An 18,416-nucleotide genomic window follows, 5' to 3' on the forward strand; every position below is an offset into this window, starting at 1 on the left:
CACCACCATGCCTTGTGCCACCACCGTGCCCGGCACCGGGCAGGGGCAGCTCCCCGCTGTCGCCGGGCCGGAGCAGGTCACTGCCCTCAGCGCTGGCCACCCGGGGAAGCGCCTGAAAGAAAATAGAGGGGCACTCAGTTCTTTCTTCTTCCTGAGAACAACTGATAGGCGATTAGCTGAAGCCGCTATCTGATGTACCTTTAGCCCGAAATGATAGTGTCCCAGAGGAGGGGAATATTTCCCTGTCCACGAGGTCACAGCGGCTGCAGAGACCCAGTGTGCCAGGAGAAATGGTGCTGTGGTGAGGGTGCCTGGAAAGGGCCGAGCTCAGAACCAAGAGGAGAAGGATTTCCACAGCTTGCAAAGAGCCGATAGTGGAGCCGCCTGCAGGGAGCGAGACCTTCCACTGCCAACATGAAGGAAGCCCCTGAAAATATCTCTCTGGAGGGTGCCGGCTGGAGCCAGGTGGCATGCAAGGGCTTGCCGGTGAGCGAGACCTGCGGGGAGCGGGGAGGGAGCCAATGGGCTCAGCCATCCCACAGCTACAGCACTTGCCCGGGAGCTAGGAGAGGTGGGTGGCCAGCCTGTCCACCGGGCTTTCACAGGCAGCAAGCCCCTTATCTCCTTCAGCTCCCAAACGGGGAGCAGAAAGCATCCTCACCCCCCACAAGAGTGCGGTGGGGACAAGGCCGGTGCCACCTAAGCTGCGCTCAGATACCACGGTGGTGGGGCTGGGGGAGGGGATCTTCAAATCGGTGGATGGAGCAGAAAGCCCCTGAGCACGGCGGGACTGGCTTTCCCAGGACCTGCCTTCAGGTTGTAAAACCAGCTCTTCACATTTGCTGGGGACCATCTGTTTTTTTAAAAATTAAGTTCAATACAAGCAAGAGCACAGAGTGCTTTGGCAGTGGGGGGGAGCTTGGAGGGCTTTAACATGGCTTTTCAGGCTGCTTTGGTGTCGCGCTGCTTTCCACTGCGTATCTAGGCTGAGAAGGTTATTAGCCTCATTTGCTGTGAGGGTAGGAGGTGCACACAAAGACTGTGGATAGGGGCTGCGAGACAGGGAAGAGGTACGCTTGCCTTGGCTAGGAAATGAGCCTGACTCGTAGGAAAAGCACAAGGCTCTGGGAGAGATATGGCTGTCTGGAGTAAAAACTACAGGCATGAACACAGAATTAAACCCAAAGCCAGAAAGCTGCCTCAGCAAAGACTTCTTAATTGCATTTATATGCAAAAGGTTAACGAAGCCACGTAGAGACTCTGCTATTTTAACTCCTATCTCAGAACATCAAGTTCCAGTTGACAAACTGTGAATTTAAAAGACAAATGAGGAAAGAGAGAGACTGTACTCGTGGTCACGCACCTACTTGTTCATGAAGCCTCCAAGTTAATGAGTCTCTGTGGAATTCAATAACGATCATACTTCCAGTGAACCTTAATTTCTAGCTGCCAAAACGTATGAATTTAAATATGCACCACTTTGATCCAGTAGACTAACATTGCAGAAGCATTACATTTTTTCCTCAAAAATAGAAAGAGTCCAGTCTCTTTATGGTGGCATGAAATTTATCTCCATTTTGAAAGTGATCCCATTTAAACTAAAAGTAAATAGAAGTGCATAGTAAAGCACATTTTGCCCTCACACATGCCGCTAGAACAAAGTACATTTCACACTGATTAACAGATAACTGATTTCCATCCCTCAGACTTCTGTACTACAGTAACTTATCAACAATACTGTTACATCCCATAAAATATACTTCCCTTTCTGAACTCATGTTTTAACAGCACTTTAGGTATTTTAATTAACTATTATAATGAACTTAACTTTTCCAGACCAAGGCCCAGGACAGTATTTTTTGCTCTGAAGAAGATAACAGTCTATATTTCACATACAGTGGAAAATCAAACGTTCTCGAGGTCAAAGAACTCAACTACCAGGTAAAAGTTGTCCTTTATATCTTCTTTTCAGCAGGGAGCACATTCAGCAATATCCGTTTCTATATGCAAACCATTTTAAAAGCCATACAAAGTTCACAACACTAATTCAAATGACCACTGCACAGTCAAATACGCAGCCTTTTTGTAAGGAGAATCATGCTCTTGGCTGCGATATTGACATCAGGCTAAACTTTCCATTGTAAATATATCTAGCAAATCTAGGGGATAAGACAGGAAAAGAGTTTTGTTTCTAGGCTCTATTTTTTCTCAGTTTCTCTATTTTTCTTCTGAGGGCCAGGGCAGAGGGATTTTCCATTCAGCCAGGGATGTCGGGAGCCCTTGCCGTCAAGAACAAATATGTGGAAGGAGATAAGGAGAGGATAACAAACATAAGGAGGCTTTCAGGGAAACAGTGAAATTTTTAATCTCCCTTTGTGCCACCATGACCTCTGAAGTTAACTTCACAATTTTCAGTTTTGAGTAATTTCAAATCGTATACACAAATTTTTTAAAAATTTAAATTTACAACAGCAAGAAATTACCAAAGTAACAGAGGACAGAGATAGCTTTAGCATTTAACAGGAATAAGAATCATAGAACCATAGAATTGTCTAGGTTGGAAGGGACCTTTCAGATCATCAGATCCAACCATCAACCTAACACTGACAAAACCATCACTAAGCCATGTCGCTATGCACCACGACTCTTTGTTTTTCAAAGCATGAAAAACATACTTGGCTGTAAACGAACTTTCTTACATGTATTTATGAAGATTAACAATATTACTTAATGTATTCTCTGCCTGTAACATCATAACTTTGTAGATATATTTATCGCTAAATAGTTTGTTGTTAGAATTGATGGGACTTGTTTCTTCTTTGTTAGGTTAACATGGCATCCCAGATTCCCTGGTATGAAAGCCTCGCACAGATGAAAATGCCATGGACCTGCAAATCGGATCCCCGTTCTCACGTGTCAGTCATTCAGAATCTGAATTTAAAAGTTCAAAGTGGTCAAATGCTAGCTATTATAGGAAGCACAGGTAAGAGCAACCAAATTTCATGATTTGTCCAACTCTTGGATGAAACATACAGAGGCAAGAACAATATTCTGCAGGCTTTTGAATGGCAAAATCTAATTGAGAAACAACTATTCAAAATGTGTCCCCCCTTAAATACATTCTTTAAAATGTATAAGTAAACAAGGAATGATACTGGGGGGAAAAAAAATTAGAATTTATTTTCAAAGCCAATTTTGTTACGACTTGTACGCATTTGCTGTTTATTTCCTGAGCTGTAGTAGGGTATTGTTATAACTGTGGCCTGCAGTCCCAGTTCTACTGGACGTGAATCAGCTTCATGGCTGAGATTCAAAACTGGCCAATTACAGACCTTACCCAGTAACATATCAGACAAACAATGTGAGACCCCATAAGAAAGGTCAGTGGCAACTTGCGTAGCGGTAAGCAGGAAATCCCTTCAGATTGAAGCAATTCTAACAGGATAAAATATCGCATTTGGATTAATTAAGAGAAACTTACGGAGAAGGCAGTTCCTCTTCTGTTTGTCTTTAAAATGGGTCTCTGCTTTCTCACATTTTTTTTTTTCCCCTTTCATTTTCTGGTGGGACTGGTTTAGTCTTCTCCAGGGTGAGGCTGACTAATGGAGAGACGGCCTTTACCCCATGTGGTTAGTTGAGTCTAAGCTCACCTAGGGGGATAAGAAGTAGACGCGTGACCTGTTAAACTGAAGTAAAAAGTACCCATACTTTGGAGGCAAAAAGCCCCATGCTGTGTCTCCACTAGACTCTTAGATCAGGTTAGCTCAGGGATTCGGTGGAGATGCTCTCTCTCAAAGGCAAGGCATATTGGCCAACGAAGTTTTTTTATTCCTGCAAAGGAGGTTTTTCTTCCCCATTTCCATGGGAATGTTTTCATCGCACATATCCTCAATGTAATTGAAGTTGTACCTTAGAGATTCTCCTGATAATAAAAGGAAAAGCTTCCAATGAAATAACATATTGAGTTATAGAAATGGCACCTTTGTAAGGTAACATACACTGAGCACAAACCCCTTTCAGCAAACTAGTCAAACTATTTTTAAAAGCTGTTTATCATCTATTTCATCAAATGCCTCAGTAAAATGGATTAAACTGCTGATGGGTTTCACACTGTCAATGGCAATCAATATGTCACTCTTAAATAGAGCAATACGTGGTTTACAGATGGATGGGTTTCTTTTTAAAATGTATATATTAAGAAACAAGTGTGGAGTTAATCTTTCAACAAGGAGACTAGAAATAAATGACATCTAATCATAATAAGAGAGCTCTGTGTGTTTACATACAGTATCATACAGCAAAAAGGAAAAATTCATTTGTTATTTAATTCCAAATCAGGTTTTGTTTTCATTGTTTTACTTTTCTTACCTCTGAGTATGAGCCAGCTTTTCTTAATTATTTAAATGACTTTGTCTTATTTAAGTCATAATAATTTTTATTTCAGTCATGATTAACATTCTTATTGTCTGTATAATCATTCAGCGCCTTAGTCATTCAGCTGTTCCAGCTGCTGTTTCTGAATTCACGATTTCCTCCACAAAGCAAGCTCTTGCCGAGCATTTAGGTGCCAGCCTTGCAGCTAAGCACAGGATACCACCTTTCACCTATGTTTCAAAATTGAGAGAGAGGTAACAAGAGGACAAGCAGACTGTGTTTCTTGAGTTCATGGAGCTATCCTCAACACCCAACCACCCAATGCTGCTGAGAAATGACAAAGGTCAAAGCCACGTACTCCATTCCAGAGGAGAGAGATTTCCTGAACATGAGCTTGTAGTTGGTATTTCCTTTCAAGACCATTCTGCCTCTGTGGCTTTGGAAAAGGAAGGGTTGGGGAAAAGACATTAAGGAATGAAACTTTTGTCCTCCGTCTGTGACTAAATCACTTTTCAAAATGATTCCTTGGAAATTAATTTGAATTTCAATTTTGATTTTTCTAGCTGGTGGAAAGACATCCTTGCTTGACGTGATAACCTGCCGGGATCACGGAGGAAAAATCAAGTCTGGTCAAATCTTGATCAATAACAAACCCAGCACTCCCCAGCTTGTTAAGAAATGCATAGCACATGTGCGGCAGGATGACCGACTGCTCCCCCACCTGACTGTCAGAGAAACACTATTGTTCGTTGCCAAACTGCGCCTTCCAAAGTTTTTTTCAGACTCGCAAAGGAAAAAAAGGGTAATTAAGCTGTTGGAAAAAAATAAAGTTGTCAAAAATGTGTCTGACAGGAATTATCCAAGAGATCCTGTGTGTTTGGAGTCAGAACAGCTAATCTGGCATTTTTTTATGTAGATTATGAATTATAAACCTTTTTCTTCTTTCAAGATAGAAACCAGCAATTGTTCCAAAGCTCATAAAAAATGACAATCTAGAGAAAGCATTAGAGAGGCTGAAAGAAGAACTAAATTGCTGATCGCTGAGCCTTTTTTAATGTTATCTCTAAAATCAAGATTTGTTTTCAAGTCTGTCTTGATCAGATGGCACTGGAACATCCAGATGAATTTTAACCACATTAATCGTATTTTCAGCTTTATCTATACACAGATGTGCAAATAAACTCTTGCTTTATCTCTTTTACCCTTCGGATCCCCCCAGGTAGAAGATGTTATAGCAGAACTACGCTTGCGTCAGTGTGCAAACACAAGGGTAGGGAACGAGTACCTCCGCGGCGTTTCGGGAGGCGAGAGACGGAGAGTGAGCATCGGTGTGCAGCTGCTCTGGAACCCGGGTGAGCAAAACCCTGACACCTTCCTTGTGCCCACCACAGAGCACTGGGGGAAATGGGGCAGTAAATGAAGACAGGAGCTTTCAGGGAAGAGTCATACACAGAGCTGCCCCCGGGGCAGCTTGAGGAGTTCATACTCAGGACACTTAACAGGTCTTGCATCACTCTCTGCCAGAGCTTACCCAGCAAAGTTAGACACAGTGACTGGGTGCTGCTCTGTTTGCTTAAATTGAAATCAGTGCTGATCACAGATAATAATGTAATTATTACAGTAATAATTCTGTAAATGGAGCGGTTCAGGAGCCAGGCCACTTTTGCGTCTGTCACCTTTGCCAATGGAGCAGCAGTAACAGAGCCAGGCAGAGCCCCTCGGTAACCTTCACCCACCGCTGTCTAAAACCACCATCACACAGACTACTGAAAGTTGCCTGAAGTCACCCTCCCAGCAGTGCTCTGGCTTGTGCATATCAGTATGAGGTTTGCTTTTTATCTGACCACATGCCACAAGTTACTTTTGGAAGGCTGTTGGCCTATAACAACATCTGGATTGTTTTCCTTTCCTCCAATTTACACGTACAATGTTAACAGGGAAGGTCATTTTCTTGGCTGCATAGTCAGTCATTGTGGTCTTGTGCAACTCACTGATGTGGCTGGCTCATGCCGCAGGTGAACTAGAAATTTCCATCATCTTCAGCAGAAGAAAAACATGAGGCAGTTGATTTTGCAGGATTGAATACCCTATCTGCTTTTATGTATACCAAAGGTACTCCTAATCTTAGCTCAGCAGAATTCTTTTTTTTGTAAAAGTGATGTTCAGGAATAGATATACTGGTACTGAAGTGAAAAAATAGTTAGTTCTAGGAAAAAGTAAGTAAAGTCTTCTTTACATTTCAAACGTGTGTTATACCCCTCAGCACAGAAACCATGTCTGTGTCCAGACATTGCCTTGCACTGATTGAGGCCATTAAGTTCTATAACACCACAAACACTACAAAAATAATAAAACACTTTCAAGTTTGTAACAATCAATTGCAAAGCAAACAAACAAAAAATCCACACGTATGCATATCTTGATGTATATGTGCAAATAGGTGCAAAACAGAGCACAGGTTGGGAGGAGGAGGAACTATCTAAATTAATACTGTTTATTTACACATGAATAATGCAAGAGGTTTAAATATCTAGCATTTAGGTTAAAATATTTCAGTAGGCAGGATACAAAACTAGTACTATTGTATTAATTAATGTTCACGTACCTGATATTTGTACAGGCAGTGCAAAACTGCAGAGAATGTAAATTTAATAAGGAACCTAAATCTGCATCCCAATGAAAAAAAAAAATAAATAAATCTTGTTTCCAGTGGGAGCAAGATAAGATTTAAAAGAATTGCTCTTGGTTGTCATGTTCAGTAAGATAGGGGAACAAATTTCCATTGCTGAATATTATGTGATGCTGGTATGAAATATACTTTGGACTTGAAAAAAAAAGGAATATATCAGTGAGATTTCATGCACTAGCACCATTTCACTTAGAACATATTTTCCAAATCAAACATGCTGCTTTCCACAGCTAAACTTATTGTCTTTGGCAGGAATACTCATACTTGATGAGCCCACATCTGGACTGGACAGTTTTACTGCGCATAACCTTGTGATAACGTTATCCAGACTGGCCAGAGGAAACAGATTAGTTCTTCTTTCACTTCATCAGCCCCGCTCAGATATCTTCCAACTGTTTGATTTAGTTCTTCTGATGACTTCTGGAGTCACTGTCTATTCTGGAACAGCTAGAGACATGGTCCAGTATTTCACAGAACTCGGCTATCCCTGCCCAAGGTACAGCAATCCTGCAGATTTCTATGGTTAGTATCAAGCACTGTCATAAAAAAAGGTTACTGGAAATCATTCGCTTTCGTAAGCGTACCAGCTAACATTGGTTTTTATTGACCATAACTGTTTTAGAAATGCCTTATAACTGACTCAAATCAATACTGTTCAGGTTTTAATAAGATCCTGTTTTGTCAGACAGGAAATGTAACAAAACCAAGAGGTATGGACAAAAGAAATTTTAAATCATCTTACTTCTAACCCTGCCAGGTGTAGCGACTCTTCCACATGTTTAGCACACTTATTCCCATGTTTTAGCTGGTTGAAACTTTTACCCTCACTGACAAAGACATGGGTGACCTCATCAATTGCTTTCTGTAGCCAGTTGGCTGACTTCTGAATCAAGAAATGTGGGAAACTAGTTTCCTAGTGTGAGGAATAATACATACCTGGAACGGTGCATGGGAGTGAGGAGTGCTGCCCAACAGAGGACATGGGAAGGGAGAAAAACCAAACTCAAAACAGCAATCCTTTTATTCTTCCTCTCAAAGAAATTTAACTACGTGGTTTCAAATCCATTGCTCTTCTGTTTTTGCAACATGCAAAGGGAATCTGGCCCCATTAATCTAATGGCAGTAGTCTCTTACCACAGAGGTTGGTTCAGTTCCAGCCCTTCGGTCTTTGCACTCAAGTTGGCTGGGAAACCTTGTACAGACATCAACCTCAGTGCTCTGGAGTAACCTCTTCGGCTGTGCCTATGTGGCAGGCGGTGTCAGCTTGTATCAGCTGTGCAGAGATAAACAGAAGTTAACCTCAATGTCAAGCCCTGCAAAAAGACCTTTGCCACCACCACGGTTCAGAGCAGTCCTCCTCAGCCAAGTGCAACCTCAAGGAAGGCTTGCAGCACCCCCGTATGGGAATGGAGAATATGAGGCAGTCCTGGGGAAACTTGTAACTACAGCCTGTGGTTACAGAGACATGGATGCAGGAAGAGATGAGAAAGGGAGAGGTGAGAGAGAGATGAAGATCATTTAGTGGTGTGCACAGAGTCAGTACCCATAGGAAGAGAAGAGAAATAGGGGCAGCAGGAAGGTAGAAATAGGACAGGATGGTAGAGGATGCCACAGCAAGAAGGAGCGCCTGACGGAAACGCACAAATGCTGGCTGTGTGTCAGATAGAGAAACAGGAGACCACGGCAGAAGGGAAAAGGCAGGGCAGGTTGCAACTCATTTCTGATGAACTCCCACTGAAGAGCGGCTGAACAGAGATGATCAGCCCCGTGTAAGGAGTTACGAAATGTGCAGCAATAGTTGTCTCAGAAAGCATCTGCAAAACATCAGGTATTGTCACTCTACACTAGCAGCATTGGAATATACCAGTAAAAGTTTTAGATTTAAAAAAATAGTTTTGTTAAATAAAAAAATAGTGCTAAGTCAACTATTGTTGCTGCTACTGCGTTGTCCTTGGATAATATTCTTCTTGGGCTTTCTCAGTATCAGGTAAAGTTTATTGCACCTCTGTAAGATACAAAAAAAAAGATAACTATCATTTTGCAGATGGAGAAAAACACACGTGATTTAAGTCAAGGTCACATAACAGATTGTAAATGCCTGCAAGCCAGGAAGGAAATTCAAACTGTTTATTCTCAGCACCCCTCTCAAGCCACTATTAAATTTAGAAAAATCTGAAGTACTAGTTTACAATATTACAATAATCAATTAGGAAATCTCTCAGTGATTCATTGTATGACTAGATAAGAAACATCTCCCAAGACAAAATAGACATTCACAATCTGTTCTTCTCTAATTACCTAAAGTAACTGATAAAGTTTTAAGCATTGTAGCTTAATGCACGCACACAGGTCGTACTGTTTGTTCATGATGAAATCTCTGATTCTAAACACATCATAAAGTTATCACACCTGTAGCATATGGACTCATGTCAAATAATGTCTTGCAGTTGATTTGACTAGCATCGATAAACAGACCACAGAAAAGGAGATAGAAAGCCGACAAAGAGCAAATACTCTTGCCAACTTGTTCCTAGAAAAAGTCAAAGATTTTGATGATTTCTTATGGAAAGTTACTGAAGACGACGATGTTGCAACCACATTCAGCAAGCAAAGGTAAAAAAGAAGTGTGTCATACAGCAGATCTGGAATAACAGCTACAGCCTGTGCTCATTTCAATTTATTTTTTTTTCCTCTTTTCTTTTGGGCAGGTCTCATTTAGATTCAGAAGAGGCTATTGACATGCCTCACCATTCAAGTGATCAGTTACCAGGAGTCTTAAAGCAGTTCACTATATTATTAAGGTAACTTATCTCCAGATTAAACAGTTATCTACTGTGCCCATTTGTATTTTAGAGCATAAGAGAGAAGCACAAAATAAGAATTGTTTGCATGCTGAAAGTGCCCAGCTCGCTTTAGGCCTGAGCGTGCCGTAGTGCAGAGGTGTTGCTCTACCGGCTCACCCCAGCCCCCTGAGCAGGGCAGCAGCCAGATGCCAGGACGGTCCCCTCTTTCTGCCCCAGGGCTCCTTCCAGACACACTCACCTCCAGCTCACATTGCTGGGAACCCGGGGCTTTAAGGAACAGCAGGAGCCTCCAGGCTCAGGAAAGTTTGTCCCAGTTTTGGGTACTGCTATCCTGGTCTCCATGCCAAAGCCTGGTGACTCAACCCTCAGCAAGCCCAGGCAGCCTCATGGTAGGCTCAAGGCATCGCCATCATCACACACTGCCATCATGCCTCAGATCTGAAGCCAGGAGGCTTCACTGATTACAGCCAGCATTGATGGGTATTGTAGCTGGGTCTCATGCTTGCGTACTCAAAAGAAACATGATCAACTGGTTTAATACATGTAGAACATCACTACCAGTATCAGCTGTTGTTAGCCTACACTACAGGTCCTTAACAGAGAGACTTCTATAACTGAAATAATTGCTTCTGTGTCTCCAAAATCAGAGCATCCCACCCCCCATCGCCTTCCTTCAAGCTTTCAGCATTTCAGACCTGAAATACTAGGCAGCTACAGAAGCACAATAGCTTTGATTAGGTAAAAACCTTTACAGAAACAGACAGCCCAACTCCCATCCTACTCCAAGTCAGCAAGTTCCACGAATTTAATTTAGCAGAGCATTTGGGGCAACGTATCTGAATGTAAGCGGCATTAGTAAGTACTATACCTTACAGTCAATGTTGCTGTTTTCCTAGTCGTCAAGTCTCCAATGACTTCAGAGATCTTTCAACGCTATTAATCCATGGATTTGAGGCCCTTCTCATGTCATTATTAATTGGATTTTTGTACTATGGCCATGACAAAACCAGACTCTCTATTCGTGACACAACAGCACTGTTGTACATGATAGGTGCACTAATCCCATTCACAGTGATTTTGGATGTTATTGCCAAATGTAAGTGTCAGTTTTCTTGTAAATGTTATAAGCAATCAAAATCAGAAAATTCCTAAATCAGTGAAAAAATTATACTTACTAATGCAACCCTAGGATGAAACCAACCTGTTTGTTCCTACCCTGCAGGTCATTCGGAAAGAGCTATGCTTTATCATGACTTGGAAGATGGCATGTACTCTGTTAGCCCATACTTCTTTGCTAAGGTAATCGGTTTTGTTGCCAGGAAATACAAACAGCTGGCTTTAACTTTAAAAAACACAAACAAACCAAAGCCTTGTTCGTATAAATAAGCACATTCACATCAGACTTTGTTCTCTTCTGTCTGCCAGCTAAGTCTATCATTCCTGCTTCGTTGGCATTAATGGATTAAACCTCCCACTACTTTAGATATGTTGCCATAAGTCATGGCTGAGATCCCACACAGAAAAGCCAAAGAAGAATCTTTCACTGGGTTGTTTGGCCAAAATCTGAGAAATCTCAAACTCAAATTTGAGGGTTGAGGCAGTTTTACATACCTGCATACTCCATTCACTGAAGCATCTTTGAAAGTTTGATTACACGTCTTGATCTGTAAAACAAAATATTCATATTAAATGCTAAAACAAAGGTAAACCAGAAACGACAAAACACTAATTGTGGTATTTCCAGTAGTTGTTTGCACCTGGACTGGTCAGAGACAAACAGCTGTGTTGAGGGCATAAAAAGCCAGAAATAAATAAAATAAATTTAGAACTTTTTAAAAAGTGACATTTTCTTTTTCACAAGGGTTTAGAATAATCCCTTCTTTGTGATGTTGCCACTGTTAGATGAGTTCTGCCTGCCATGGCATCTGTAATTTAGGTTTCCATTTCTGCACAAGATTTTAAATGCTTATTAGTGGTTGCCAGAGAAAAATATTCTTTGCATTGTGTCACAAAGATTGCACATTATTCATAGAGAAATCGATGTAATTTGTTACAACCTTAGTATTAGAGGATAGTAACAACCCTCTTTGGAAAAAATAATCATAATACTCTCTATACATATCTTTAGGTATTTGAGAAAATCCTAAGCATGTTTTTGTTTTACAATGAGTTAAAGAGTTACTAACTGGAATGCCTTTGGGACAAAATGGGGAAGTGACCAACAGCTAAATTTGTCCTCACATGAGGTTCAACCAAATTTGGACAAGACATAAGAGTTTCCATGAGTCAGTAACAGTATTGCTGTTATCAAGCACACCAGTTCTCAGGGAGAGTGTCTTAAACTCTTAGAAGCTGCCAAAACTGTAACAAAACAAGACATCTAATTTGTAACAAGAATTGTCTCAATTTAACAATTAGCTACAGGAATTGTCACAACTGGAGAAAAAATTAGTGTGGATTTCAACTTCTGTTGTGGATTGCTTTTGCACGTCACTGACAACACCTAACAGGGAGATGATTACATTCTAAGGGAGTATTTCCTATAGTTTTTATAAATAGTCCATAAGTACATTAAGGTACATCTCAGACGGGCTTGTAATTATCATTCAACTTATTTTTTTTTCTGTTTTTTTTTTTTTTTTTTCCATTTTTTCTTCCTGAGCAGATTTTGGGGGAGCTCCCAGAACACTGCGCTTTTGTTATAATTTATGGGGTTCCCATCTACTGGCTGGCAAACCTCATTCCTGAGCCAGAACATTTCCTGCTGAACTTCTTCTCCGTGTGGCTGGCTGTATACAGCGCCCGCGCAATGGCACTTTGGGTGGCAGCGCTGCTGCCGACGTTACAGCTCTCAGCCTTCTTCGGCAATGTCCTTTTCACATCGTTCTACCTGAGCGGTGGTTTTGTGATAAGCTTGGAAAACCTCTGGACCGGTAAGCCAAAACTCCCACCGTCCCTCTAAACTGAAACATCGGTGGTTTTCATCAGTGACTGGTTGTTGTGAGGCCGAGTGAATCCTGTGCAGGAAAACTCGGCTTTATTCCTACCTTTGCAGTTATCTTCTTGGGTGGTGACGGTGGAATCAGAGCATTCGTTTTACATCAGTTTCTCCATCTGAAAATGAAATAACGATAAGTTTGGTCAAAAAAGCACTAGTGAAAGGCTCGATTCTTACATGGTTGCTAAATTTTTCAGTAAAAAGAATCATATCCAGTAGATGAAGACTGAGCTCCAGCAAGACTTAGTTGACAGTGGGAGTTTGATGGATGTGCGTATTAGCTCTTTCCTAATTTCCTATCTCCATGTAATGATGTAAAATGTATCTGCCATTTTGTCCAATAATAAACTGCTATTTCAAGCCTCTCATCAAGAAGTTTGACAAACCTGCTGTATTTAGAAGCAACACAGCAGTTTTTGAGGTCTCAAGTAAATTTTGTGTATGTATATAAATTTCTTTCTGCCTTTTTTTTTTTCCAGTTCCATTTTGGGTTTCTAAAATCTCTTTTCTCCGATGGAATTTTCAAGGCATGATGCAAATTCAGTTCACTGACCTTACATATGAAATGACTGTTGGAAATACTACATTTCAAATACCAGGGAAACTTGTAAGTCACTAAAAAATTCTTACAAACATTTGAAATCTAATTAGAATGCTATTTACATGCCCGTCATATTTAGCTAGATGTTGTAGGCTTCAAATTTGGCAAGCACTAAACCAATACGTGAAGTCGCGTGACACTGGGTACATTTTTAATTTGTCCCTACAGCAGTCACTCCTTTTATCCTTTTATTTTTAGTGGAAGAGGAAAAGGAAAGAAGGGGGGGAGGGGGAAGAAAAAAGGGCAACTGTTTTTCTACACGAGCCCCAACTACGTGCTTGCCGAAATTGTTCAGAAGCTGAGCTGTGTTCGTCTGAAATACCACAGCCCCTAGATACAGCGTAGCTGTAACCAGCTACCAAACCCCTCTGAAAGGGACATCCAGCTGGAAACCAAAGGGAAAGGCAGCAGGGGCCAGGGGAGCTCACACATTGAACACACTTCACAGATCCAGCAGGAAATTTTTGTGTCTGTTTCTCATTTTGCATTATCCGTGGTTACAGATCACTCACGCTCTGGACCTGGACTCCCATCCTCTCTACGTAAGCTATCTTGTCCTCGCTGCTATCGTTTGCAGCTTCTTGCTTTTATACTACTTATCTCTGCGGTTCATCAAGCAGAAATCAAACCAAGACTGGTAAGGGCAAACCATGTGGATGGGGCAGCGAGTTACAGCGTTCCTTGCAAGAAATCGAGCTTATTTTGGGTCACCTCCGCGGCCGGTACCTGGCTGGTACCAGCTGGCCACAGGATGGCAGCAGAACTCCAGGAGTCGGAAGGCAGAGCTGTGCTCCTCCACAGAACCTGCAACAAACGGGGGCTTCAGCCTGGGGCTGTGTCTGTCGTTGGTTTTGTTTGTTTGTTGTCTATTTTTGGGTTTTGTCTGTTTGACATAGGGGTTTTATAGGTGACAAGACGCTTACGAGTTCTCCACACCTTGAACTATTCTAAGCTATAGGCCACTGATTTAAAAGGCCGCATCCCACTTTGTAATAGCTGATATTTTAGTCCATAATGTTTGAACGTATAGTGATCACGTACTTAATTCAGAGAGCTCCGAGAGAGGCGAGATCAGCACACAGAAAACGCCACGTATAAGACTGAGCACTCGTAAGAACAGCGCAGAGGACAGCAACACAGAAGATTTCACTGGTGCTTCAGGGGAACGCGCAAGGATGGAAAACACAACTGTTAACGACGCTGTGTTGTTTCTACTTCCTTATGTATTTTAAGGCTTTGCTTTTGTGTTCCAGTTAGATGCTGTTGGTGCCCAAAATGGGTATTTTCTCCCTGTACGGATGATTTGTTGTAATGGATAACTTTATCTCACCTGCTTGGATTTATTGCTACAGTACAAATACATACCAACAGCAATTTGACAAGTTTGATTCCTAAGATTCTCAGGTAGAAAACACCAAACTGCCCCTCCAGTAATTAAAAATCTAACGGTGCAATCTATGAAATGCTTGTAATTGTGCACCTAGTTATGCTCAGCCATAAGACACAAATACTCCGCGAAAATGAGTAACAGTAAATAAATGGCTGTAATTCACACACAGTCATGGTAAACGCACGTGCAAATGAGGTGTACGGTTGTTGCGAGCATTTTATAAGATTAGCTTGGTTGATTTTAAATGCTTGGGTGCGTATGTCTGTGCTTATATACAGAGACCCAAAGCACACCGTCTACTCCACTTCCATTTACGTGTTGCATACAGTGGAAAACTCCTGGTGTAATCAGCTATAATGCCCTGGATACTCTTAAGTAAATCTTTACTTATTTTATTATACATGTAATTTTTTTTGAGAAATAAGACTGGAAGAACATCAATATTTTATTATTCTGTTTGGCAATTCGGGCTGCCACACTACTTCCCACAGGTTCCACGTGGTACTAAATTCCCAGGAAGACCTTAGTCTAGAGATGTTAAGCAGGTCTGATAAAGTAACAGCTTCAGCCCCAGGCAGCTGTAGGAATCCAAAACACTCCAAGGTTTTTCTAAGGTGAATTCTACCACTTCTCTCTGGTTCTGCTGCATTTGATTTTGAAAAAACCCACTTGATCTCATCCTAGTGCCATTTTGGAATTATCAGATTTTCATTGCCTTCTAATGGCAAAGCCAATTCTTTCAGTCCAATTCAGCATCATTAAATTGTCAGAATAGCAGCTTCCTGTTTGATTCTTAATTATTCCTTTTTATTATATTTAAGACATTTAATTTTTTTTAAAGTGGTTTACTCTTCTTTGTAATGATCTGTTGTGATTAGAATCTCTTTTATATTACACTGAAGTTTTAAGGGTATATATTGGTACTTCTAGTCTAAACCTCTATTTTCAAGGTATTTAGAGGATTAAATTCTAGGCTGACTCTCTGTTGTGAATTCACTTTGATGTTTAATAAAAAAAAAAAGGAGAGACACAATGGGAGAAATTAAAGACATAAGGGACAGCTCTGAATTTTAGGGGCATATTGTCACGCACAGAAATCTTCAGGCACCTAGATAAGAATATACCATAGCCTTAACTTCGAATTTCCTTCCTTTTGTGAAATTAGTCAGGCTGCTGACATTACTTAAACAGCCTTTTTCGATTTAAAATTCCACCCTCTTAACATCATGCAGCAGGACCAAACGGTGTGAGTGTTTCAGAGGTGGTGTTATGACAAGGGTAGATGGGGACATAATGGGGACTTGAGCGGGGAGCCTGGGAACAGCCATCGCAGGGGGTGTAGGAAGAGCTATCATAGGATGTGGCCAGGCCCGTGTTTACATAGAAAAAGCTCATATTCTATATACTACAATTACATTAGCACGCTGCCTATGATCATATCTTGTTTCCTTGATGCCTAGAGATGGGGAATATAGGCTGTGATTATTGTTACAGGCTTTAGCAATAAGAAGATAGGAGCCTTGAAATACCAGCAATTAGCGTTCGTGCCTAACAATAGCATGCCGTGGGGCTGTGTACAGAGAAGCGCGCAGGGAAGAGTGGGTGGATGACACAACCTGCCCCACTCGCGTTACTGGGAGCTGAAAAATAGTACAAGTTTAGGGGAAATTATGCACCTCTCAGCAGCGAAGATCACGCTTTGGCCTCTACGTTCGTGTCCTGCTTCATGCTGGTTGCGTGGGGGAAAGGTTTCACACTTCCATAGCGGAGCCGTTGCCGCTGCAAAAAAACAGTGGTTAGCGAGGGAACAGAAATCTTCCCGGGGGTTCTAACCAAGGCTAAATGTCATCATTTCATTTCAGCACAGCTTCGCTTTCCAAATTTCACAGTTCCTTTTCCTCAGACTCGCCGGTGTCAGCAGCCGCTCGGCGTGCCCTCCTGCCTGCCCTCCCCATACCAGCGTAACCAGAGGCACCGCAGCCCACAACCACCACAGCACAAAGAGCAAAGACCACCAGCGAGACGCGGCACGGAACACGTCAGTACTGCCCATTCCACATGTGGCAACGTTTATCTCGTTACAGACTTAAGCACCACGGCAAGGCAGATCTGCCATCGGAGTGGAGCAGAGCAGTGCCCACCAGTCCAACAACACTGCCATCCCGAGGATTCACCATCTTTGCTCCCCTGTATCCTGCCCTGGGCAGGTTGGAAAAAGATCTCAGCTGTACGTCGCGGTGCCTGCTCCTGCAGCAACCAGCTGTGTGGCAGCACGAAGCTGGTTTTGAAATGGTACCACGTTTAGTTGGTTGTGGAGCTCACAAGCTGATTTGCCCAACTGCTGTCTGAACTACCAGCCGGGGCGTGACCTACCTGCAACAGGCTATAGGGTTTCGGACCGCATACACATCAAATTCGGGAATGGGAACATCAAATCCAAGCAACTATGATATTTTAAGGAAAATTCACCAAACACAAAATTAAAAAAAAAAAAAAATCTGTGTTGCTTACATGGATACAATAAAAATAAAGCAGTGTGTGGACAAGAGAACCATGTGTTGTTACAACGCCTCTATGTATGGGAGTTGTCTTATCTGTAAAGAAAGAGATAAGAAAAATTTGTCTTTATTACTTAAATTATTAAGTATTTAAGTACAGGTAGAGGTGGGAAGTTCTTTCCCAACCTCCACTCCCAGTTTATGCAGTCTCTCCGCTTGGCAAAAGGGACAAACTTTTGTAGCGCTGGGAAATGGATTATAGAAACGCTGCTTTGCATATTGGCTCGTGGGTAGTGGCTGTCCTCCAAAATACTTTTAACTCGTCGTTTGGGAAGGATTAGCTTTCACTTTGGCTAAGCTAAATTAATAAGTAGCTGCTGGAAGTTTCATCCCATATTTGTTCATTGCAAAATGCATTCAGAAATGCTTAATCAGTAACAAGTATCAACAGCCATCCTTTTTTACTAAAAAAAAACCCAAAAACCAAAAAACCACCACCCACGAAATTCCTTTTTTTTTTTAAAAAAAATAATCACAGACAATATGCTATGCAAGAAGACTCTGTCAGAAAGAAATCACAGGTGTTGGTATGTCCACTTGTACCAGAAATACCAAACCTTTCAGGTTTTAGCCACAATGACTAATTTTAATGGCAGTAGACAAGAAACAGTGCACATGGAGCTCTGTGACATGCTGCTGCTTTTTTTTTTTTTATACTCTGAGAGCCAAGACAAGCCCTTCATATGTTAGCAGCTATTAATTAAGGCAACAATGTTTAAGCAGTGGGTTGAGGTAATTTTAATACTGCTTAACCCTTTTAAGAACTGACGAGCTTTAAAAAGCGTATATATGTGCGTGTGTTCGTATTAATATGTATATGTAGAGGTATCTGCATGAATAGATTCGATATATCTGTATATACACACACAACAGTAATGCCTATGACAGCTCAAAATTTGTTTTTTGGGGAATATTTAAAAAGCAACTCAGATCCATAATTTATAAAAGTGCTGTTGCCAATTTATATAATTAATTATAAAACTGTTTGTTGATGTTTATTTT

At 41.4% G+C, this 18,416-nt stretch overlaps 1 protein-coding gene across 2 annotated transcripts; it reads left to right on the forward strand.

Moving 5' to 3' along the window:
- Positions 1–103: 103 nt before the first annotated feature.
- ABCG8 (ATP binding cassette subfamily G member 8) lies at positions 104–17,279 on the forward strand. Of its 2 annotated transcripts, none has more exons than XM_063328591.1 (13): positions 104–486; positions 1,837–1,941; positions 2,827–2,983; positions 4,938–5,176; positions 5,594–5,726; positions 7,316–7,585; positions 9,511–9,676; positions 9,772–9,864; positions 10,764–10,963; positions 11,090–11,166; positions 12,533–12,800; positions 13,345–13,472; positions 13,970–17,279. In XM_063328591.1, the coding sequence occupies exons 1-13, from the start codon at positions 415–417 to the stop codon at positions 14,105–14,107; spliced, it is 2,046 nt and encodes a 681-aa protein (XP_063184661.1). In that variant the 5' UTR covers positions 104–414; the 3' UTR covers positions 14,108–17,279. The 2 variants fall into 2 exon arrangements, with proteins under 2 accessions (XP_063184661.1, XP_063184662.1); XM_063328592.1 differs by having other exon boundaries at positions 455–571.
- Positions 17,280–18,416: the final 1,137 nt, after the last annotated feature.

This window comes from Chroicocephalus ridibundus, chromosome 3 (genome assembly GCF_963924245.1).
Source record: "Chroicocephalus ridibundus chromosome 3, bChrRid1.1, whole genome shotgun sequence".
Classification (NCBI taxonomy): domain Eukaryota; kingdom Metazoa; phylum Chordata; class Aves; order Charadriiformes; family Laridae; genus Chroicocephalus; species Chroicocephalus ridibundus.

Excerpts from the sequence above, each read along its gene's own strand:
- ABCG8 (XM_063328591.1), top strand. The coding sequence starts at position 415 with ATGAAGGAAGCCCCTGAAAATATCTCTCTGGAGGGTGCCGGCTGGAGC. Across the intron at positions 487-1,836 it reads TGGCATGCAAGGGCTTGCCG|ACCAAGGCCCAGGACAGTAT; the intron begins GTGAGCGAGACC and ends TAACTTTTCCAG. Across the intron at positions 11,167-12,532 it reads GCCCATACTTCTTTGCTAAG|ATTTTGGGGGAGCTCCCAGA; the intron begins GTAATCGGTTTT and ends CTTCCTGAGCAG.